Below are 25746 nucleotides of genomic sequence, written 5' to 3' on the forward strand. Positions count from 1 at the left end.
CTGCTTCAAAATTCCAACCATAGCCACAACTCTGACAGCCTGGTGGAAGATCCACCAACTCTCTGGCACCACAATTTCACCTACCAAGCACTCTCCGATCTGGAATAATCCTGACTTTTTAATTAATAAAAAGCCACTATACCTTTCATCATGGATCAGTAAAGGCATAACACATCTCCAACACTTACTTCACAATAACACTTGGTCCACTTTTTCTTTTTTGGTCCAGAATTTTGGCATTGGGGAAAACCATTTCCTGGAATTTATGCAAATCAAATCTGCTATTCAAGTTAAAATCAACCCACCCTCCCTTGACCTTACCCCATTAATATCAAGCCTTATAGAAATTACAACAAGGAAAAAACTACTTTCCAAAATTCACAAAATACTATCAACATACGACCAGACAATGTCCCTTCCATCAAATAAATGGGAACATGATTTACAGCTCACCCCCAATCCCGACTTCTGGACCCAAATCTGTAAAAACATCTTTTCCTCGTCCACCAATACAAACATCCAGCTTATCCAATATAAAATCATTCACAGAATACATTACACGGGGGAACGTATGTTTAAAATGGGCTTCATAGACACAAGCATCTGTCCACACTGCTCACAAAACACTACAGATAACTACTTGCATGCCACATGGAACTGTACACCGATTAAACAATTCTGGCAGGACGTCACAAACAACCTTTCACACATCATGGACTGTCACATCCCACAATCCCCCACATTGTGCTTACTTGGAGACACATCTGGCATCAACCTTGACAACATATCCATTAGAACACTCTCTATAGCCCTAACAATCGCCAGGAAGACCGTTCTCATGAACTGGAAGTCACGAAAGAAAATTAACATTACACTATGGAAGAATCTACTAATAGAATATATATCAATGGAAAAACTATCTGCCTCTATGAAAAACCAAACTGCCGACTTCAATACAATCTGGCACCCATTTATCAATTATCTAAATTTGTAATTACTGCATAGATTCCTTTTTTTCGTTTCCTCTCTTCTCTCCTGGCCTCCCCAACGTTTATCTGCCTGTGCCCTGCTTAATTATCATTTATTCATTTTTGCCTGCCTGCCAACCACATCACACATACCATTAACACACGTAAACGTACAAAGATTCCACACACATCCAAAAGAGGGAGAGTGAGGAGGAGGGGGGGGGGGGGGGGGGAAGTATGTACATACAGTATGTCATTGATAGGGGAGGAGGTGGGAGGGGGGGCTGGAGTGGTGAGGGGTGATGGGGGGTGGGGGGTGGGTATTGCAAATGTTACATGTTTAAACTATGTGTTTGCTCATCTATCTATCTGATGTTTTTTTATTTATTTATTTATTTTTATTATTATTATCATTATTATTTTGCATTAATTAATTTTTATCTGATTTATTTTTTCTCTTTTGTATGTACACCGAGCCAACAGCCCACTACACTACAGTACATGCATCAATTTTCCCCTCTCTACTTTCATTTTCACTCCCACCCTCTATTCTCATCATTCTCACTCCTTGTTTTTGTTTTTTTCTTGCCTAATTATTTCACCCTCTGCTCTGCCCTCCCTTCCTGTCCCCCCCTCCCTCCATTCGTGCATTTATTTAGTCACCTAGTTACCTCCCTCGATGCCAGAGGTGGGGGACCATCTCGGCTGCCCACGGGAGCTGAGGGGCTCCAGGGATGGGTAGGCTGGGGGACTGGGGGGAAGATTGACGGATATGACTGCTTTTGGATAAGACATGAACATGATCGTAACCCTCTCCAATCATAAAAACTGCCCTTCGGACCAACCTGAGTGGAACCCTCCCGTAGGGGTGGGTTCCACTCTAAAAGGAACCGACTTACAACGGACTGGCCACCTCCCTCGGGTCTGGTGGCAGCCCAAAGTACGCAATAATTAATGTGATGGAGAGAGGTAAGAATAATCAAAACGAATCTAATATTTTAAGAATAAAACAAACAAAATAAACCCAAATCAGGGAAGGAAGGGAAAAAGAAAAGAAAAGAGAAAGAATGATTAATTAATTGATACCCCTCCAGTCCCGCCCTCCTCCCACCCTGGAGGTCTTGGCCCCCGGGGCATGCTGGGGATCTAAAACAATGTTACCCTCTATCCTTTCTTACGAGACTATTTTGCTTCTTCCTGTCTCTCATCTGTCTCCTCCCCCTTGTCCCCACCTCCATCTCATGCTTCCATCGCATACTCTCATCCCCTCTGTACTTTTCTCTGCAATCTTACACAAGAAGTCATTCACACATGTGTACACACACACACACACACACACACACACACACACACACACACACACACACACACACACACACACACACACACACACACACACACACACACACACACACACACACACACACACACACACACACACACACACACACACACACACACACACACACACACACACACACACACACACACACACACACACTCTCACAAGAGAAAAATAGCCTAAATCTTTACCTACCTTTGATTATTCATTTTCGCATTCTATTTGTATTTATTTCTTCATGATATAGCTATATCCTTCTTTTTTTCTTTTCTTCTTTCATTTATTATGAAATTTACTAACTTTATTACCATTATCATAAGTATATATGTGTCTTGTTTTGTTCTTGTCTCTTCTCTGTTTGCCTATTTGAAGTCTTGTTGGTATGATATTGTTATTTGTTAATCACCCACGTTGCACCTTTGTAGTTTGTCCGTAGTAACTGTATGTCTTTTCACTATATGGCACTATTAAAAAAAAAAAAAAAAAAAAAAAAAAAAGGAATAACAAGAGTGAGGAAATTCACTGCAATCTCTCAGCTCACCCCCCCCCCCCCCCCCCCCTCCTCCTCCTCCGCCCGCCAACAGAGTGGGGATGGAAACTCAAGCCGACAGGGGAGGAGGGTTTGTCACGGTTTCTCCGGGGGAAGCAGAAGACACATTTCCATCCAAACACTGAGGAAAATCATGGGCGGAAAAAACCCAGAAAGAGGAAGCAGAAGAAAATGTCAATGGAAAGTAAAAAAAAAAGTCCATGAAGAATCACTGACATTAAAAGGGACAACGAGGAGTTTCTCCATCGGCAGAACGGAAAATTCCTCGACAATAAAGAAGTCTCATATTAATGTGGATGAATCTACGTTACCACTTGTTAATGGGCCCATTTTCGATTAATCTATGGTTTTGTCTCTATGGTTATTTTGTTATTATTAGTGGTGGTGGAAATGCTGGGCGAGCCGACCAGCGTTTCTTTACTTTCGGTTTCGTGGCGAGTCATGAGAATAACACCGCCGAATCGCCGTTTATGGTGGGAACTACGACGGTATGTGATCGTCTTCCAACCTCTGACTTTAATTCTTGATGAATGAAAACATGAGTCTGTCTTGCACCGGTCAAAGAATTTCACGGTGCGGAGGCTCATAAATGTAGTGTGAAAACACTTCGCTTTTCCAAAACTCCTCGTTGTCCCTTTAACACAGCAGTGACGAATGCTGTGTGTGTGTGTGTGGTGACGTGGTGGTTGTAGAGGGGTTGGGGGGGGTCGGTCAGAGGGAGCAAAAGGTGAGGGAAATTAAAAAGCTTAATTTTGAAAAGGGGAGGGGAAGGAGAGAAGGAGTTCCTCATAACGAGCAAAACAGCTGCTGGGTCGATGTTTCTAATCTGTTTCAGTCTGACGCCGCTGAAAAATTTCATTACTTCGTGCCGTGAGAGTTCAACAACCACTCAGTCATCAGAGGCTGAAACCACGACCAGGGGGGGGGGAGGGGCAACGTAATAATGTTAGGAGGTGATTTTAGGAAAGATCTGAGATAAACTGATCAGTTATAATATTAAAGCTCCATACAGTATAAAGGTAGATGTTTGTGTTAAAGCTCCATACAGTATAAAGGTAGATGTTTGTGTTAAAGCTCCATACAGTATAAAAGTAGATGTTTGTGTTAAAGCTCCATACAGTATAAAGGTAGATGTTTGTGTTAAAGCTCCATACAGTATAAAGGTAGATGTTTGTATTAAAGCTCCATACAGTATAAAGGTAGATGTTTGTGTTAAAGCTCCATACAGTATAAAGGTAGATGTTTGTGTTAAAGCTCCATACAGTATAAAGGTAGATGTTTGTGTTAAAGCTCCATACAGTATAAAGGTAGATGTTTGTGTTAAAGCTCCAGTATAAAGGTAGATGTTTGTGTTAAAGCTCCATACAGTATAAAGGTAGATGTTTGTGTTAAAGCTCCATACAGTATAAAGGTAGATGTTTGTGTTAAAGCTCCATACAGTATAAAGGTAGATGTTTGTGTTAAAGCTCCATACAGTATAAAGGTAGATGTCCATGTGTAGTGTGATTATAAAGCAGCTCTAGGTTCTATATTAATACTGTGAAAGTATCAAAGCCTCAGTCCACAGAGAAATGCACACAGCCTGTATTCAGAAACTGAGCCTTAAAACCAGCCGTCAGGACTTCCTGTCACTTTGTGATGTCACAACAAAGCCCCGCCCCCTCACCACCTGGACCCACCATCCAACAACTTACAGGATTTGGTTTCTCTGAGTGTTTTATTCTGAAATCTGCTCTGTTTTTTAATTGGATCACTTAGAAAACAGTCAGCCAATCAGATGAGAGGCTCAGAGCCTCCTCCTCTCTTCTGATTGGTTGACAGCGACCTGTTGTTACTAGAGCTCCAGAGAGAAGCTGACAGAGGAGATGGGAAACTACACTGGGATGGTTTTTTTTTTTCTTTAGATCTTATGGATCAACCCTTTCAAATAAAAAGATCAACATCTGCCGACATGACATCACCACTTCACCTTTGCACCAATCAGAGACAGAGACTCCACAGCTGGATCAGTAAACCACACCCCTTTGTTTGATTATCTGCAGCTATTGTCCACCTCCACATTTCCATAATTCGCACATTCTGTGACAGTCATCTGTCTTGTCTGTAACAACATCTATTGCACATCTGTCCGTCCTGGGTGAGGGATCCCTCCTCTGTCTCTCACCCTGAGGTTTCTCAGATTTTTCCCTGTTAAAAGGGTTTTCCATGGAGTTTTTCCTCAGTGGATGTGAGGGTCTAAGGACAGAGGATGTTGTTATGATGCCATGTAAAGCCCTTTGAGACAAACTGTTTGTGGGGGGCGGCAGTGGCTCAGGTGGTAGAGCGGGTCGTCCAATGATCAGAGGGTTGGCGGTTCGAATCCCGCTCTGTCCTGGTTGCTGCCGTAGTGTCCTTGGGCAAGACACCTTACCCACCTTGCTCCTGATGGGTCGTGGTTAGCACCTTGCATGGCAGCTTCCGCCATCAGTGTGTGAATGTGTGTGTGAATGGGTGAATGTGATGTATGATATACTGTAAAGCGCTTTGGGTATCGTTTCCGATGGAAAAGCGCTATATAAAATACAGACCATTTACCATTTGTAAAAATGGGCTATACAAATAAAATTGCCTTGCCTTGCCTCTGCCCGACATTGCAATTGCTACACTAACGTCTGCTAGTTGACATGCTGAAGTCAAACAGACACAGCCTGTCTTTTATAAAAGGTAAAACCTTCTACACAGGTGAACAAAAGGCCTGGAAGAGACCTTCTCAGGTATCGCTACGTCAAAGAAACCAAAGGACATAAAACAAAACACCACCAACATCGCCTGTCAAAAATTTTCTGAACTTCTAAACCAAACAAACAAGAGTCCTGCTTTGACTCCGCCTCCTGAGGATACTTGGATTCACCTGGATTCACCTGGATTCACCTCAGCAGGTGTCACGTTCCACAGCAGAGATATAAAAACATAAACATCTCACCTCGTAGTAGCTCCTCACTGCGTTGCAGAAAGCTTCATCGGCCACGATCTGAGTCTCTCCGTTGAGGAAGGCCAGAAACCTCTCCTTCACCGCCTGCAGCTGCTGCTTGTTCACCTGGAGAGACAGAGGAGATGATGAGGATGATGATGATGGAGAGGAAAAACCACAGAGAGAGAGAAGAGAGAGACGTTGAGGCAGAGGAGGGCGTCATCAATCACAGATGGAGACGAAGAGCAGGACGGATGAGAGACAGAACAAAGAGAACAAGATTAGACTCATTGTTAAAGAGCGACAGCGTCATTACAGAGAAGAGGAGTCTCATTATCAAACAAATGTCTTTCATTAGGAAGTCGAGGTCGTCGGCAGAAACAACACGAGAGGAACAAGAAGAAGATGAATCGGTCTGGGGAAAAAGTTCAGACGTGTTTGAAGACGGATGAAGACGTTGAAAAGGGAGAAAACTGAAGATTTGAACTCGTTAACTGTTAAACTTTGTTCGTTTGACTTCACTGACGAGTTTAAGGCTTCAGATCACTTCCTTTAACATCAAACCTTGTTTTTATTTGAGTTTGTTATTCATCATCATTGTTGTTGCTGCTGCGTGTTTCTGAGTTGATTTACCTCCGTTAAAGAATCCAGTGCAGGTGCTGTTTATATGATAATCAGTGAAATCGTGTGTAAATGTTTGTTTTCTTCTGTAATTTAATTGTTGTGAGAGAGTGAAACTTTTTTAATCCATCTATTCTAGGATCATTTTATACATTAAAGGGATAGTTCAACATTTTGGCAGAGTGGCACATTGCCATAATCCCTACAGTCATAGCAGTAGGTTCGTTACCTTTAATTGTCGGTGCAAGCTGTTTTTAGAACAGTGGATCAGAGCCGTGAGCTGCTCAGAGCTACGCTACGGAGGCTCATGGGATTTCTTGGTTTCCCTCATCAAAATTATCAGATTCACAATCCAACAACTCCACAACGCTCTGGTGGACAAGTTGTGACCTGCACATTCACCACGCTATGAGATAATAACACAACGTTACCACACAGAGTTGTAGACTTGTCCACCAGAGCGTTGTGGAGTTGTTGGATTGTGTAATTGATGAGTTTGATGAGGGAAACCAAGAAATTCCATCAGCTTCAATAGTGTCGCTCTGAGCAGCTCACGGCTCTGCTCCACCGTTCTAAAAACAGCTTGCACCGACAATTCAGCTACTCCTAAAACTATAGTAAGGATTATGGCAACAGGCCAATTTGCCAAAATGTTGAACTATCCTTTTAAGTGAAATATTTCAACCTTGTCTTGTTTTTCTTTTAATCAGGGCCCGACCCATTAATCAGCTGATCTGAGTGCAGTGTCGGTCGATAAGAAACCAAGGTGAAGTCTATTGTTTCTTTAAACTCTCTGGGTTTAATGTTTAATGTGGAGTTTATGTCCTTGTGTTGTTCAGCTCCTATGTGATTTAACTTCATAAATATACAAACAAAGAAACTGTGCAGCTCAGTAGAAAACCACGTCCTGCTTTGTGAGACAAACAACACATTTACAGAGTCTGTTGTCGTCAACGTGTCCTTGAACACAACACTTGGGTGCAACAGCGGAGATGTGATAATGGAAATGTGTGTTTTTGTGTGTTTGTGCAGAAATCAACAAGCTGCTTAAACAACAGCTTCATCGTCAGTATCTGAGCTGTACGAACCAGGATGTTTACGGCCGTGACCTCCAGTAGAAGAACACCTCATGTGGATGTTTATTTGGGTTTTGTATGTTTTTTTAAACCCAATTATCACCTGATTAATCAGATAATTACTCCCTACAGCTCTCTACTCCACCTCTTCATCCACCCACCATCAAACACTGTCAAGCGCCTGGTTTGATAAAGAAAGAAATATGTTTTCCTCAGCTGAGTCGAAGCCACAGAAAATAAAATCTCTCCAATAAATGTCAGCGGCCGCGCGGCGAGCGGCTCGGTGCCCAGTGAACCTGGGCTGACAGACTGTGCTGCAGTGTGAGAGGTTTTAAAGGGATAGTAGCATTTTTTTTTAAAGTGTGGTTGTATGATCTACAAATAGCCCCTAAGTACTTTAATTGCAGTAGAAGACTCTCTGCACTCCTCCCGTTAGCAACGCCAGCCCATAATAGCCCTGCCCAGAGATTTACAACATACAGTGTTGTGAACAGACCCAAAGAAACGGCCTATTTTCACGGCCTAAAAGAGGTTTTACCAAGCCACCAAGCCCAAACGACTTAACCACCCCATACTAAACTAACCAAATCAAACCACACTAAGCAAACCAAACCAACCAACTAAACTAACTAGGGATAGGACTTTTTGTCGACAAATCGACAAAAAATCGACACATGCTCCCCTCGACAAAAAAAATGGAGTGTCAAAATGGAGTGTCAAAATGTCGAGGGGGCGGGGCTTGTGGGATTTCCATGTGTAAATTGCATTTTGTCTTTCAATATTTCCTATTCAAATAAACAGCAGAAAGTGCCACTTTTCCCCTAATGAAATAAAATATTTAAAATAAAACAAATCCACTTTTTCTAAATGGGACAGCTACTATCCCATTTACTACCAAAGAAACGGCCTATTTTCGCGGCCTAAAAGAGGTTTTACATTAAAAAAAATACACAGTTCCATTGTTCTCTATAATATAATTTTTTCCAGCCCTTCAAAGTGCAGGAAAAACACAGTTTTTATTTGGACCTAACCAACTCACGTATCCCTCCGCCCAGGGTTAGCGCCCGCCGATCAGCAGTTGGTTAGGTCCAAATAAAAACTGTGTTTTTCCTGCACTTTGAAGGGCTGGAAAAAATTATATTATAGTGAACAATGGAACTGTGTATTTTTTTTCAGGTAAAACCTCTTTTAGGCCGTGAAAATAGGCCGTTTCTTTGGGTCTGTTCACAACACTGTATGTTGTAAATCTCTGGGCAGGGCTATTATGGGCTGGCGTTGCTAACGGGAGGAGTGCAGAGAGTCTTCTACTGCAATTAAAGTACTTAGGGGCTATTTGTAGATCATACAATCCCACTTAAAAAAAAATGCTACTATCCCTTTAAGTTTTCATGAGCGACAGAATCAGCGGCTCATGAGCTGCATATATAAATATTATGTATGTATGTATGAGGCGTTGAGGAGGACGGTGGCGTCGTGGGGGGGAAATTAAACCATTATTCTTGGGCTTGTTGCGCCGCCACCGCTGCTGCTGCTGCAAACACAAACACATTGTGGAAAAGTCAAAGTGCCAATTTCCTGTGACACAAAGTGGGCAGCGACTTATCTCACGCTGCCAGCTTTCTGTGTGGGCCTCTCCACGTTCTCTGTGTCTAAATGGAAACGCAGCGGATTCAGCCGTTTACCACGGGAGGAGGAGGAGGAGGATGAAGGGGGGGGAGGTGAATTTAAGGAAAGCAGCAGGTTGTTGTTGGATGTTCACATTTAAAATGAGTCGGCCTCAGTCTAACAGGTTGGAGCACAGCACAGTTCATTAGAGATAAAGAGGAAACTCCTGCTGAAGGTCGACTCGGCGCTGCAGCCTGAGGACGGAGACGATGAAGACACTCGTTTGTCCTCTTGTATCAGGAGACAGAGGACGAGGGGTGAGATAGGATTTAGTAAAGTAGATCATCATGAAGCTCTGACAACAAGGAGCTACAACCACCTGAGGTAAAAACAAAGGAGTTTAAATAAGGCGTTGTTCAGTCTGTGAGTTTCGGTCATGAACTACTGAAATAATCATGTTGTTTGTAGCACAATGATGCAACATACTTCAAGATACATCAAGATTTACTGTGATTCTTTGTTTGTGTTAAAGCTCCATACAGTATAAAGGTAGATGTTTGTGTTAAAGCTCCATACAGTATAAAGGTAGATGTTTGTGTTAAAGCTCCATACAGTATAAAGGTAGATGTTTGTGTTAAAGCTCCATACAGTATAAAGGTAGATGTTTGTATTAAAGCTCCATACAGTATAAAGGTAGATGTTTGTATTAAAGCTCCATACAGTATAAAGGTAGATGTTTGTATTAAAGCTCCATACAGTATAAAGGTAGATGTTTGTGTTAAAGGTCCATACAGTATAAAGGTAGATGTTTGTGTTAAAGCTCCATACAGTATAAAGGTAGATGTTTGTGTTAAAGCTCCATACAGTATAAAGGTAGATGTTTGTATTAAAGCTCCATACAGTATAAAGGTAGATGTCCATGTGTAGTGTGATTATAAAGCAGCTCTAGGTTCTATATTAATACTGTGAAAGTATCAAAGCCTCAGTCCACAGAGAAATGCACACAGCCTGTATTCAGAAACTGAGCCTTAAAACCAGCCGTCAGGACTTCCTGTCACTTTGTGATGTCACAACTAAGCCCCGCCCCCTCATCACCACCTGGACACACCATTCAATAACAACGTTGCAGGATTTGGTTTCTCTGAGTGTTTTATTCTGAAATCTACTCAGTTTTATTGGATCACTTTAGAAAACAGTCAGCCAATCAGCAGAGAGGCTCAGAGCCTCCTCCTCTCTTCTGATTGGCTGACACCGACCTGTTGTTACCAGAAGCTCCAGAGAGAAGCTGAGAGAGGAGATGGAAAACTACACTGAGATGTTTTTTTTTTTAATCTTCTCATGGATCAGCTCTTAAAAATAAAAATAAAAAAAAAATAATAAAACACTCCCTGACGTGGAAGAAGTTTAAACTATTTCACTTTACAAAGAGACTGGAGAAGGTGCTGACGGGAGAAAGTTTGGGCTGTGACAGGAGAGAAGTTTAGTTTCCTGCAGCTCTGTGTTTCAGACAGATGAGAGCGGAGCAGCAGATAATCGTGTCGTCTCTCTGCTCTCACAGCCGAGCGTCGACCTTCTGACCTCAGCTCGCTGGGATGTCGCCGAGGAACCAGCAGAACGAGCAGGACAAGCGACCTGAGAGAGAAATCAAACGGCCACCTGGATGTTTCCTGTCACTGATGCGTAACCAGTGAAGTGTCCTCTCGCCTCCTTTTAACCCCCCCACCACCACCACCACCACCACCACCACCGGGATAAATTCATTTCCTGGACAAAGCGGCGTAGAGGAGGAGGAAGAAGAGGTACAAACAGAAATTCACCCGAAACCTGACAGGCGGCTTTTAACCGTGCACTTCCAGACTTTCTCATTTCATGGACACGGACGGAGGGAAGGGGTGGGGGTTGGGGGGGTTGGGTGGTTGGGGGAGGTTAGGCCATTACTGCTGCATCACCTGAAAGGAGGGGGGCGATGAAAGAGGGAGAGAGGCTGCAGAGCTCAGCAGCAAATCACTTCCAGGATTTTTTACCATTCACAGGAAGAAGGAACATAATCTACTCCTGTCTGACTGTGTGTGTGTGTGTTGAAAATTTCCACACTTCAACTGATATTGTCTGAAATGCGTCGCCAATATTTTTACGTCCAAGAGGATTTCAAGATCAAATTCCTGCTAACAGTTTGACTTTATTAGATCCTAAAAATCCTCATTTCATGTCTGAGTGTTGAGATTTGACTCAGTTAATCCAGTTTAAAGCTTTTAAAGTCTCTTTAAAGTCTCTTAGGATCACGGTAAGCTAACGGGATAATAGCCGTGTATACAGTGAGATCAATGATCAAACCAAACCAAAACCAAACCTAACCTAACCATACCAACCCACCAAGCCCAAACAACCTAACCTCCCCAAACAAAACCAAACTAACCAAACCAAATCAAACTAAGCAAACCTAACCAAGCCAAAGTAACCAAACTACACTAACAAAACCAACCAAACCAATCAAACTAATCAAGCCAAGCCAAAGTAACCAAACTACACTAACCAAACCAAACCAACCAAACCGAACCAAACCAAACTAACCAAGCTAACCAAATCATACCACACTACACTAGCCAAACGAAACCAACCAACTAAACTAAACCAATCAAACTAACCAAACTAATCAAACCAAACCACAATAACCAAATTAAACTAACCAAACTTAACCAACCAAACAACCAAACCAAACCAAACCAAACCAGTCCAATCAAACCAAGCCAAACAAACCAAATTAAACCAAATTAACTAAACCAAGGTAAATTAACCAAACCAAACCAAACCAATCAAATCAAATCAAACCCAACCAACCCAACCAGAACCAAACCAAACCAAACCAAACTAAACTAAACCAATCAAACCAAACAACAATAACCAAACCGACTAAACCAAACCAACCTAACCTAAGCTCCGTTAACCTAACTACCCTTTAGGATTGGTGTCTCATCACCAGATCCCTGCCGACCAGTCCAGACCTCCTCTGATGTGTTTCCTGAGCTCCTGATGCATCAGAACAAACAGACTGGAGGTTCCTCCTCGGTCTCTGCTGTGATGTGATCCCATCAGACAGCTCAGTCACAGAGCTGTCACACTGTCAATCACCATCCATCAGTCCAACCGTTACCTGTCAGATCCACAGAGCTGATCAGATGTCAGCAGGTCCAGTCGTCAGGACGTTAATGACCGAGCTGCTGCAGACGTCTTGGAGGCAGGAAAGGCTCCGTTTCATTTAGTTTGACAGCAGGAACCAGGATCAACACGAAGCTCTGGTCACAACGTCTACAAAGATGTGACATGTTTACGTTAACAAGCAACATGCATCTACATTAAAGGGTGAGTTTTTTGCCCAAAAGTAAACGCTAGACATACAAATGAAATCCGTCTTAATCATCACTATGAGCTTCTAGTCCTGTGTGGTGGGGGCTGTGTCTGCAGCCCCCCCTCCCCCTGCCTGTATTTTGGTCTTTTGCTTTGTTTTGTTGTGCACGGGGACGTTTCTGGGTGGAGAGCGAGAGAGTCTGTGTTTTCTCTCCAGCCAATGACGGAGCTCAGGTGAAGCTACGAGGCTCAGGGCTGTTAGCTGCACTAGCTGTCTCTGATGCTAACAAGTGCTAGCACGTCTCTTTCTCTCAGCAGCAGCAGTCAGGACCGCAAAGAAAAAGAAATACAGTCTGAGTGAAGCGCTGGAGCCGCGGATCGATTCCCCACCATCACCGACACTGGTAACAAGTATGAGGACCGTTGTAGTGAGCTAGCTTGATGCTAACTTCGGCTAGTGGTAGCAGTTAGCATCCGACTTCCCAGCTCACCACAACAGCATAACAACATAACACCGAGGCTCCCGGTGTCGGTGACGGTCGAGTATCGGCCCACGGCTCCAGCGCTTCACTCTGACTGTATTTCCTTTCCTTTGTTGTCATGACAACTGCTGCTGTCTGGGGCAGGAGGCTACACAGCTTAGCCCGAGAGGAGGGTCCGAGCAACGAACAAAACCACAGACTCTACCTTTAAAGGAACATCTAGCGTTGTGGTTGTATATCGCAAACAACTCAGTCGTATTTTTCATGCTGCATTCACGTGAAATCGGTTAGATGGCAGACGGACGACAGCCGCTGCACGTAACGGCATAAACAAGCCTCTATGTAAACAAGTGGCAAAACAATACACGTGACAATATGTTGTCATGGCGATGTGGTATTGTTTTACCGGCTTTCTCTGGACTTCTGTGACTAAAATGACATCTGGTTTGTTAGCGACGGCCGTCCGCCCGACTGCAGGTGAATGCAGCATCAGTGTAACGCTCCATTCCTCCTCACTGCGTTACCGCGGTGACTCTTCACAGACGCCACCTCCACCTGAGCCGACAGCTCCGGTGTCTCCGCTGAGTTTCCGTGGTTTCCTACCGTCACGCTGCCAGTGAACGTAAAAACATGGAGACACCACATGGCAGCAGCACCGAGCTTACCCGCTCCATGGAGATATGAATGATATGAACGGCTCATTCAGAGCTGAAAGGAACACTTCACTTTGTTGATGGGGGGATTACTGATCAATGAAAAACAGACTTTTGAACCAAATAATCGATTTTCATGAAGAGATGACAGGAGAAGTTACACAATGTCCCTTTAAAGACACAGAAACAGGAGCTTCTTCATTAAGGAATCAGCTGCTGTGTCGTCGTGGAGACCCCAGGAGTTTAACAGCTTCTTCACCTCCAGCTGTGACAGTGAAGCATCCGACCTGCAGCTTTCTCCTGTGTGAGGCTGCAAAAGCTTCACCAGGTGTGTGTGTGTGTGTGTGTGTGTGTGTGTGTGTGTGTGTGTGTGTGTGTGTGTGTGTGTGTGTGTGTGTGTGTGTGTGTGTGTGTGTGTGTGTGTGTGTGTGTGTGTGTGTGTGTGTGTGTGTGTGTGTATACTACGTAGTATGCAGTGCACATCGGTGTTTGTTTATGCTCCGAGGCTTTAACCTGAGCTCCTCCTGACTGGAAGGAGGTGATAGTTTATCCAGGACAGTTAGCGGCTTATTCGGGCAGCGAGGAAGAGGAGGAGGAGGAGGAGGAGGAGGAAGAGGAAGACCCACCCAATGGCAGATCAATACACACACAAAACGCAATGTGTGTGTGTGTGTGTGTGTGTGTGTGACATTCCTCTGTAACACCTCTCTAGGTTCCCAGCAGCACTTTGAGCTGTCAGAGAGAAAACAGGGGGCGAGACATCTGTGTCAGACGTCTCAGACTAATGGACAGAGGCAGGGAGAGTCTGTACACACACACACACACACACGCACACACACACACACACACACACACACACACACACAGCTGCAGGTGATCCTACGACAGCTCACACCTGCCTGGATGTTATCACCTGTGAGACGCCGACATGACGTTTCTCCTGTTGTTCACAACATCTGGGCAACAACAGGACAGCTTCCTCTTCATCAACATCATCACCATCATCATCATCATCATATCTGGTCGCCGTGGTGATTAAAGTCTTTGATCTCTGCAGGACACGAAGCTTCTGTTTCTGTTTCTGTTTCTGCAGCTGAACAAACTAAATGTTTTCCCGTCGTGTCTGGTTCTTTTATTTCAGCTCAGAGCTGCAGCTGTTTGGTCTGAAGGTCGAGAGACGACTCAGCAGGAGGAGGAGGAGGAGGAGGAGGAGGAGGAGGAGGAGGAGGAAGAAGAGGAGCAGGAGGCTCATCTTCCTCAGACACATGACAACACATCAGCATCAGCAGATAAAACTCAGCTCAGCTCCACTCTGAGTCTGAAATAAGAAGAAATCCTTCACAAATCCACCAATAACTCCTCCATCAACAACAACATCGACCACAACATCCAGGGTTCCTACACATTTTAAATTTCCAAATTCCATACTTTTTCCTAATTTCCGGACTTCCACTGCAAAAAACTCAAAATCTTACCAAGAATATTTGTCTTATTTCTAGTCAAAATGTCATTTCTAGTCAAAATAAATCTCATTATACTTAAAATAAGACTCATCACATAAAAAGTAGCTTGTTTTACTTCTTTCAAGCTGATTTTCACTTGAAATAAGTAGAAAAATCTGATAGTGGAGCAAGTTTTTTCTTCCTTATTACATGCACAAAAATCTTGCTTTCACTAGCAGATTTTTCTACTTATTTCAAGTGAAAATTAGTTTGAAACAAGTGAAAATGATCTAAAAACAAGTTAATTTTTAGGTGATGAGTCTAATTTTAAGTGGAAAGAGATTAGTTTTGACTAGAAATGAGACATTTTCACAAGAAATAAGGCAAATATTCTTGGAAAGATTTTGAGTTTTTGCAGTGTCTCAGTAAAAAAATTCAAATAATTTGTGACATTTGAGCCAATAGACGTGTTTCATGTTAATAAATCATGCAATTAATCATTTGTTTTCATTATTCTGAATTTGTATGCCATTATGTAACCAAATCATTTCCAGGAGATTGTAGGTAGCCTACAATAGCACATACAAAATGTGAATAAGACTGAATAAGTATTAAGATAAATATATTTCCATACAATAGTTTCCATTTTCCATACTTTTCAAGACCTGGAAATGTATAAAATCAAATTCCATATTATTCTATACTTTCCATACTTGCGTAGGAACCCTGAACATCTAAAAGCAACAAAACCTTTGACCTTCAGCAGAAATCCCTCCTCTCTGCTCTCTGCTCCCTCCTCTTCATCCTCCTCCTCCTCCTCCTCCTCCTCCTCCTCGGACATTAAACCCTCCTCAGTACTTGAAACTGGACTTTCAGCTCCTTTTCACCGTCTCGGTTCTTCTACATTTCCATCTCTGCTGTATCTTCACTTAGTAGATGAACTCTGGGCAGGAGGAAGCTGAGCGTCTCTAAAACGCTCTAGAAATAAAATCCATTATTGTCCGAGACACGACGGCGAGAGCAGGAAACGGTTTCATCAACACAAGACAGAACAAAGAGTCTCGATCCAGCTCCCTGAACCGACAAATGATCAGATTCACCTGTTTAACTGCTCATTAAGGCAAATATCTAATCGTCCAATCACGTGGCAGCAACTCGATGCAAACTGAGCATCAAGAAGAAAGGTGGTTTTGAAGACGTTTGATGACTCGTCCTAATGTTGCGTCCAATTAAAACCAATTTCTCGAATGTTAGCTATGAATTCTGCAACAACTTCGGTGCTGGACCTGCTAGCTATCCATCTTTTTCCAAACGTTAAAAACGTAAGCGGCTGGAATTGAATGTTTACATTTTCATAGTTTCAGTAGCCGCCACCAAGGATACCCACAAGGAAGATTGACATATTGAGGCTCATCGCTCAATACGAAAAAGTTATGCAGCAGCAAATCATGTTTATTTTGGAGTGCACATATAACGTTATAGCCTAGAGATAACCGTTAAACGATATTTCTGTTACATACGAGGACCATAATAGAAATAACGACAAGTCTTTTAGATTTTATTGTGTTTTGATTCCTCAACAATGTTATACATGTATAGTTGCGGTCTACAGGCCAATTTATTTGTATTTTAAAATCTGTTAAATACAAATCTATCTATCAATGCATAGGGAAAAAAATACGCATTAAAACCTCAACAAATAGCTTTACATTTTTTAATTCTTACAATTTAAGACGAAGGCCGCTGAAATTATACCAGAGTTTCCGACCTGAAATTTCCGAGTTCGACGCCGTTCAATTCATTTTTGACAACTCTGAGCTCATTTTTTCAGACTTCCAAGTTATTATGAACGCTAGGGGTGGGAGAAAAAATCTATTCACATAAATATCGTGATATCTTTTTTGACGATTTTTAAATTTAATTTACATATAATAAATGTTTTTCAAAGATTGAGTTTTTTTTTTTTAATCGTTTCTTTTTTCTTTCTTTTTTTATATTGTGCAATGTGCATTTGTTCGCTTTTTTTACATATAGAGAGTCCAGGTTTTGAAAAGGGTTTAAGTTCACTTTATAATGGAGTATGTTAGTTTATAGGCTCCTTCAGTGCTTGTGTGCAGATAAATGTTAAAATTGCAGACTAAAAATCGAGAGCATCGGCAATATCGTAGAATCGCAATTTAAATCGAATCGCCATCCAAAAAATCGTAGAAGAATCGAATCGGGAGAAAAGCGTATCGTCCCAGCCCTAATGAACGCAGCATAGAACAACCTCCACAGTCTCCAGGTCGACCTTTGACCTTTGGGAGGTGGTGGACCAGAACCTCCAGCTTCTTCAATGATGAATCTATGACAGTGAGCTGGTAGCTGCAAGGTTTTACCAACCATCACTTTAAACATCAGACTCAGTTTCAGATGGATGTTGGTGATCCGACGACATCACAAGAATCTCTCTTTTTCTTTTTTCTGCGTGGCCATGAACACACCAGTAAGACTGCAGCTCCTAACAACCTCCAGGCAACACACACACACACACATTCACATACACATACACACTCTGACACACACTCACAGCCCACTAAGCCACAAACTGGCTGATTGTCCTCTTCCTCTCAGAGACGTTTCAGCTTCAGACTGAAATCGTTTGTGCACAACAGAAGTGACAGGAGGAGAAATGTATGATCCACACACACACACACACACACACACACTTCACTAGCTCCTTCATCACGAGACACTGGACCTCCCGTCTGTCAGGTGAAACCCTCGTATCTCCAGCTGATCCAACAGAAACAGGAAGTCTGAGGCGACAGCAGCAGTTTATGACGACACTGTTACCTGTGTTTGGGAAAGATTTCATCATCCTCAGCCTCAGGTTGTTGGTTTTATTATTGATTTATTGTTTTGTCTATAATAATATCTGATGTTTCAAAAAAAAAAAGTTCAGTTCACTGTGAAAGAGCCAATCACATATCAGATCACTGAGACGGAGGCAGCAGACGGATTATTCTGGAGTTAATGTGACGTTTGACCTTTTGATCGCCGAAATCTAATCAGTTCATTGGACATTTGTGTCAAATATGAAGAAGTTCCTTCATGCTGTTGCCAGGACACTGTGTCCAAGAGACCTGGATGGACGACAGATGGAAAATTATTCTGCAAAAGGTAGAAAAATCCAACCTGACTTTAAAAACCAGGAGAAAACGTTCATTGGCGTCGGTCTGTGTGCATCAATTAGACGTGTAGGACGAGTTCGTGTACCGAAGCAAACGTTATGAAAATCTAAATCTTAATGTTCCAGAGTCTGATGAACCCGTCTGGTCTCGTCCTGCAGCAGCGACGGAAAATCTGCAGCGTTTATTTCTACAGAGAGATAAAGGTAAAGAAGCAGATCGGAGGTTTGAGGAGACGAAGCATCAAATCCCAAACTGTCTGAGCTTCTCTGACCTGAACTGACCTGGTTGTAAAGAGCTGGTGTGGGTCAGGTGTGTGTGTGCGTGTGTGTGTGTGTGATCAGCTGCTGGTGTTGATAAAGGGAGGGGAGGTGGTGTTTGTCTTCGGGGAGTGATCGCTGTCACTCTGATGTCTGTGTCCAGGAGACGAGACGGAGACGAGGATGAAACAAGCCAACGACTCCACGTTAATGAGAAGAGACTTAATGAAGACCAAAGTGAGACAAACGATCTCTGCAGAAACTTCACGAGTTTGATGTGAAGAGCCATCGTTTCTGCCTAAACTGCATTTTTCCCCCAATCCCCCATGTATTTTAATGGGAAATTGGTCACATTGATCCAAAGTTTGTCTTAAAAATGTACTACAAACTCAACCCTTCCTGTGGGGGGTGGGCTTTTACTGTGAAATGTGTGTACAGCATTAAAATCGCATATTTGCCATCAGAACCGTTAATTAATGCAATTAAAAAGGCAATTTCTATCACTTTTTTTGGCAAGAGTGCTCCTCAACGTTCCTACAACCACTGATCTAATGATGATGATGATGATTAATCAATCTGCAGAAAGAAATCTGCACAACTCGGTTACTGACAAACACTGATTGAACATCATCGGGTTGGAGGGTCCGTGGACATTAAACATGCAAACTGTAGGAGCTGGGAATCGAACCGCCGACCTTTTGATCGGTGGACGACCTGCTCGTCCTCCTTAAGCCACTGACACGTTCAAGTGATCGCATGCAAATTGATCAACGCAGGAGAAAAAACTGAAAACTGTGATCAAACTTTTCTTCCTGTTAAATCTCCTCAGGTTCTCACAGACCGTTACATCCCATAATAACCAGCTACACAGGATATCCAGGGTTTGGACAATCAATCCTATAAGGGGGCGTAAATGTCAGTACTGTAACACTGGCGTCATGGCGACCAACACGACTGTAATGAAGACGCTTTGTAGAAAACTAAAAATGTCAAAGTGTTTGGTGGCGTAGGAGGGAAGGTCACTGAGGTCGGAGGGTTTCTATCGACTGATGAATAATCAATCACGTTGTAGGTGCAACAGGTAAAATCAGTAGGAGCTATCGGTCAACTGATCAATAAAGTTTCCAACAGATATTATTGCTGATCGATTGTAAAGATAGAACTCTATACAGAGAAGATACAGCTTTACAAACAACTCCAGTGTTGTAAAATGTTTCCCGCTTCCTGTCTCCTCTGATACAGTTTGAACTTCCAGCTCGTTTTAATCTTCACGTTTAGTATCTGATCAACTGTCTTCCCTCCTAGAACTGATCAATAATAACAGTAACAGCGTTACTAAGCAGATCAACACCTGGTTTACCTGCAGCAGTGAAACCAAAGTGATCTAATCTGCATTTACACCGAGCGTCGATCTCCAACATCAGCTGCTGCAGTTCCTCTCACTAGAGTGAGTCGGTCTTCATTGACTCCCATGTTAAAACACCCTGGTACAGAAACAGCTTTGGTCTCCACCGGTCATTGAGGGGGCGTGGCCTCTTTGAGTGACAGGTGGGAGAGTGTACGCAGGGTTCCTACACATTTGAAATTTCCAAATTCCATACTTTTTCCAGGTTTCTTGGTAAAAAAAAAAAAAAAAATGTATAGAATTTGTGATATTTGAGTCAATATACAGCTCTGGAAAAAATTAAGAGACCACTCCCAAAATGATCAGTTTCTCTGGTTTTACTATTTATAGGTATTATGTGTTTGAGAAAAATTCAATAAAATTTTTCAACTTTCAATTTTCAATTTCATTTCTCCAAAATTGAAAAAAATATTGTCATTTAGAGCTTTTATTGGCTAATGACTAAACTAGTCTAAATAACAAAAATATCAAGTCTTTTCAGACCTTGAATAATAATAATGCAAAGAAAACATGTTCATATTTATTCCTAAACAACACAGCAAGAATATTTTAACTCAGGAAGAGTTTATAAATCAGTCTTTGTGGGATAATGTCAATGTTTAATCCCAGCAGTGGGAAAGTGGTCTCTTATTTTTTTCCAGAGCTGTATGTGTATCATGTAAATAAATTATGCAATTAATCATTTGTTGTTTTGTTTTCATTATTCTGAATGGGTATGCCATTATGTAACCAAATAATTTCCAGGAGATTGTAGCTAGATACAATAGCGCATACAAAATAATTAACCTGAATAACTTCAAATAAGACCAAACCAAGATAAGTATTAAGATAAATGTATTTCCTGGAAATGTATAAAATCAAATTCCATACTTTTCCATACTTGTGTAGGAACCCTGTGTACATCTGCCACGAGCCGGCATTCACCAGAAACGTTTAGGCCCCGCCCCCCTGGTCTTTGTCTGGAGGTTGGTGACCCTGGGCGCCACCAAGATGGCCGACAGCGTCCCTCTGTATTTACTGTGTAAACCTGAGTGGCGTCGGCCTCATGTTGACTTTTATTCTTCCGTCTATAAAACTTTGTTCAATCAGCTCCTTCAATCAAACCGGCTCCGTTTCTGTTTCCCTGAATGAAACAATGGCAGTTTTCCTGTTACCGTGGAGACCAGCAGCAGCAGCAGCAGCAGCAGAGGTATTTCATGTTCAAACCCCCGTGTGGATTCTCAGGTTGTGATTTCTGGTCCTGATCCAGGAGCGTGTGTGTCCCTCGGCGTTACCGTGGCGTTGCCGTGGCAGCTGCTTTCTCAGCTGTTTCCTCACATTGTTGTGGAGCGACTGAGGAACGAGACTCGTCAGCTGATCAACACCTGGAAACTCAGGATGACATCACTCCGGCAGGAAGGACGACGCCCCCTCCTCAGCCAATCACAGCCCTCCATTTGAGCCACATTGGTTTTTAGAGTCCAGGCGAGTTTTAATTGAAACACAAATATTCCAGATGTTTCTCTCACAACATGAGTTTGTGATGGAGAAGAATGAAAAGTACAAAACTATGACATGTTTTTTGTTTTTATAATTTACGTTCAGTCAAAGCAGACCGATGGTTTTTGTCATCGCACATCCTTTATTTTGCTCTAAAGGGACATTTTTCAACATCTATTTTACTTTAATAAAGGACAATCTGCTGTTTTAAATTGACCAATTTGTGTTGTTTTGTACTAATTTCACCGAAACCTTGAGCTTCTGAGAAAATATTTAGAAAAATGTGAAGAGGAGGAGTTGAAGGAAGATAATGTAATAGTTTTTTAGTTTCTAGTAGCGTTCAACCGATCCAAGGTTCAGTGAGTGAAGCTTTAAATAAATCATAATTAATAATGATACCTATAGGATGAGGCAAGAATTAATATCTACACTAGAATGACTTTTACTTGTGTGTTATTGTATTATGGTCTTCAGTGGGCGAGCAGCAGCAGACGTGGTCTTGTTGTGTCTGACCTTCAGCAGAGTCTCTGCTGCTCTGCTCTGCTCTGTCATTATGTCGCTCACATTTATAAATACTCTCAACGCGTCACTATTGTCAGAAAAAACCTTGTCATCTCTCTCTGATCTCTTCACCGAACGCTCCTTCTCTTATTCTTCGTCTCAGTCACATTTTATTTTAAACCCAGTGAAGTTTCCTATCAGGATTAAATGAGAGACCCCAGCAGTTGGTTTTCACCCTCTGGGCTTCACCATCAGAATCAAGGCATCGGTCCGACATGTGAGATCAAACGTCACAGAAAACACTTCTGAGCCATTAGTCCAGACAATTATCCACAATTAACTTCACACAAACGGAGACTAAACACATTTTTAACTTGAACCGACCGACCGAGATGTTGGCGATCAAACATCAACGTGATCAGTGTCAGCTTCGTTACCTTGGTGACGGCTCGGACCAATAACAACAGTTTTTCAGGTCCAGGAGGATTTCACCGCTCGTCAGTAACTCTGAACGTTTCCAACACAACGACGACGACGGACGATGTCGCGTTCACACTGCGTCAGTTAAATTATGAACAATGTGTTGATAAGAGTCAATGTGTAGGAAAGTTCATTCTCTAATTTAATTATTGTAACACAATTTAACGTAAATGTCAAAGCTTCTGATTATTATTCAACACTGTAAATCAGGAAGTCAAGACCACGAGGTGGGAAATCTAGTTTTATGATATTTTAATTCAGTTTTTATCACTGAAACGACCCAGGTTACAAACTACATCTAAACTCAGTTTCTTTAATAACCAGGGCTGTCAAATGACTAAAACATAAATAATCTAGATTAATTGCATATATTTTTACTTTAGGTTATTTATGTGTTTTTTTCATTGGAAAAAGAAAATAAAAAACTGTTTAATACAAAAAATAATGCAACTCCTGAAAGAAAGGAGGCAGAACGAGGAAAACTTTAGTCTACTCTCTATAAATTAGATAATGTTTGTATCAAAAGAAAAGAAGAAATAAAAATTTAATAAAATAAATTAAAATAATGGCTGCAGGCCATCAGCAGTGAATTCCTGGGTCCGAAACATGTCGCCATGAAACATTTTTGATATCATTCTTGAACATCTATACTGTACACATCTATCCATATATATATATGCAAATGTATCTAGGGAGAGGGATACTTTTCTATATTTCAAGTGTTAAAGCAGAAGTAAGTGATATATTTGTGTTAATATAAGTCTTAAAGGGACAACGAGGAGTTTCTATTCGGTTATAAAAAAGTCTCACGTTAATGTGGATGAATCTCCGCTACCCACACTTGTTAATGGGCCCATTTTCGATAAATATATCGTTCTGTCTCTATCGTTATTTTGTTATTATTAGTGGTGGCGGAAGTGCTGGTCGAGCCGACCAGAGTTTCCTTCGTTGCGAATCATGAGAATAACGCAGCCGCATCGCCGTTTATGGTCGGAACTACGGTGGTATGTGAACCTCTTTGAACCTCTGACTTTAATTATTGATGAATGAAAACATGAGTCCGTCTTGCGCCCGGTCAAAGAAATGTACGGTGCGCGCGGAGGCTCATAAATGTAGTGTGAAAACGCTTCGCTTTTCCAAAACTCCTCGTTGTCCCTTTAAATAGTTGTATCTTCCGACAGCAATCACTTACATAGAGTGTTTGGACCGAAACACGGGTCTGTCAGTCACTCTGCTCTGCTCTGAGCCGAGGAGAAAACATTTATCGTATCCTACAGTTTTTATGCAATGAGGAGAGAGAACGGCATGCAGGGCTGTGTGTGCAGCCAAGGAACGCCGTGAATGTGGTGACGTAGGGACGAGGACTGTTATGGTGCGTTCAAGGTAACTCGTAACTCCTGTTTTTCCGACCTGTGAAGTGGTACCAGTTCGATCTGGTACGAGTTCACGGGTCAGAAGTTACGAGTGGCCGTTATAGTGACTTTCACAGGTAAAACAGGTCGGAAAAACACGAGTGGGTTGCCTGGAACGCTACAAAGTCGTAAGTTGTGACTTGAAGCTGTAATTTACGGTTTCAAAAGCCTGCCTGGAACGCAGCATTAGCCAAAACGACCGGACCACTTACTTCTGCTTTAAATAATGGATGAATACGCTACTGAGTCCAAATGTAACTTTATCAAACACAAACCTTAAACAATGACAAATAACTGTCCAGAAAATATCCAATAAAAACATGGCGGCGGTTTAGACTGAAAAACTGAATGTGGTCAAAACGACAGGACTTGTATGAATCACCCGTCAAAAAGAAATATACTGTGGTGTTCAAATGAATTTGCATTAACGTGTCATCACATTAACTCTGACTTCCTCGGTGCAAACACATCGTCTCATGTTGTTGTCATCTCACACACACACACACACACACACACACACACACACACACACACAGAGTGGATGTGTTGCTGGAGCGTCGTCTCCTCTGGTGCTGATGCTGAGGATGTGACAGCAGCTGCGGTAACCGTGGCAGCAGCCAGCGCCTGCAGCTGCACAGCGTCTTTATGAAACCGTCCCACCGCGCCACGCTTTCACTAAAATGTCACGCTGCCGCCGTCGAGGTGGCGTGGACAGGTGAGTCCCCACCACCCCTCCCTCCCTCCCTCCTCCCTCCTCCTCCCCCCCCCCCTCCTCCTCCTCCTCTTCGCTCTAATAATAAAACCTCTCTAACTTCCTGTTCGCGGTCGATGGATCCCAACGAGCCGAAGCAGCTCGGCTTCTATTTTTATCTCTGGGCTGGTGAAGTCACAGCAGTGTCTCCCCTCTGCCTCATCCTCCTCCTCCTCCTCCTCCTCCTCCTCCTCCTCCTCCTCCTCCTCCTCCTCCTCCTCCTCCTCTCTGCACTACAGCTTCCCCCTCTCCTCCTCCTCCTCCTCCTCTCTGCACTACAGCTTCCCCCTCTCCTCCTCCTCCTCCTCCCGTTTCCCGCGGCGACCCTGTGAAGAGCGTTTCCATCTCATTGGCTTGATCCAGTGGCACTTTGTTACAAAGAAGAAGCAGCTTATCTGTGTATCGTTTGTTCTCTGCTGTTTCCAACACTCTCACTTTTCACCATTTCCACATCCACCTGTTTGTCACCTCAGCCGAGCAACAGGAAGTTTTTAGTTTTAGTTTATTTATTTAATTCATTTATCGAGCATAAAAACAAAAAAATAAAATAAAACTCATAAAAAACAATGACAATACTGTAACTCTTGAATGAAAGGGGGCAGAAAGAAGCGAACTTGTATTGTCTACCCCTTGTTACAAATAATTAATTCACAAATTAGATAATACCTACAAATAAGTCCAATTAAGGCCTAGTCCACACGAACACGGGTATTTTTGAAAGCGAACTTTTCTGGCCCTCGGTTAAAAAAAATTTCCCGTCCACATCACCGGTGTGATGAAAAAAAAAACATCTCCGTCCATATGAAACCGCAAAATCCGCCTCAAACAATGTCATGCACATGCCAAAGCAGTAGGTGGCGATAGCACTCCTAACAGGAAGGCCATTTTAGCCAATCACAAGGCTGGAAAAATTCATACCGAAAAAACTTTCACTGCTGCTGTGGTGACGTGTTGACGAGAGAACAAACCGTGCGGAGAAGAGAGAGTTTCAAAAATACCCGCGTTTGTATGGGCGGCCCCTAAATCTACTGTTTTAACAACGACGACGACATCTTCTCCCCAAAGTTCTGGTGGAAGCAGAACTGATGTCACCAAAACCTGCAGCTTCCTCCTCTGGAGAGTTTCTCAGAATGAAGATCTGATCTTCTGTTTGCTCTCAGCTGCCGGTGCTGGAGGTTGTTGTTGTACTTCTTGTTTTTGTTCTAGTTCTTGTCCATCTTGCTATTGTTCTTGTTCTTGTTCTTCTTGTTCCAG

At 42.5% G+C, this 25746-nt stretch overlaps 1 protein-coding gene across 1 annotated transcript in view; it reads right to left on the minus strand.

The window, feature by feature from the left end:
* cadps2 (Ca++-dependent secretion activator 2) overlaps positions 1-25746 on the minus strand; it is a 271611-nt gene that overhangs the window by 221810 nt on the left and 24055 nt on the right. The window contains exon 2 of the mRNA XM_083973873.1: positions 5823-5936. Within this exon, the coding sequence (XP_083829999.1) occupies positions 5823-5936 (114 nt within the window). The remainder of the gene's footprint in view (positions 1-5822; positions 5937-25746) is intronic.

This window comes from Trachurus trachurus (assembly GCF_905171665.1).
Source record: "Trachurus trachurus genome assembly, chromosome: 6".
Lineage (NCBI taxonomy): Eukaryota > Metazoa > Chordata > Actinopteri > Carangiformes > Carangidae > Trachurus > Trachurus trachurus.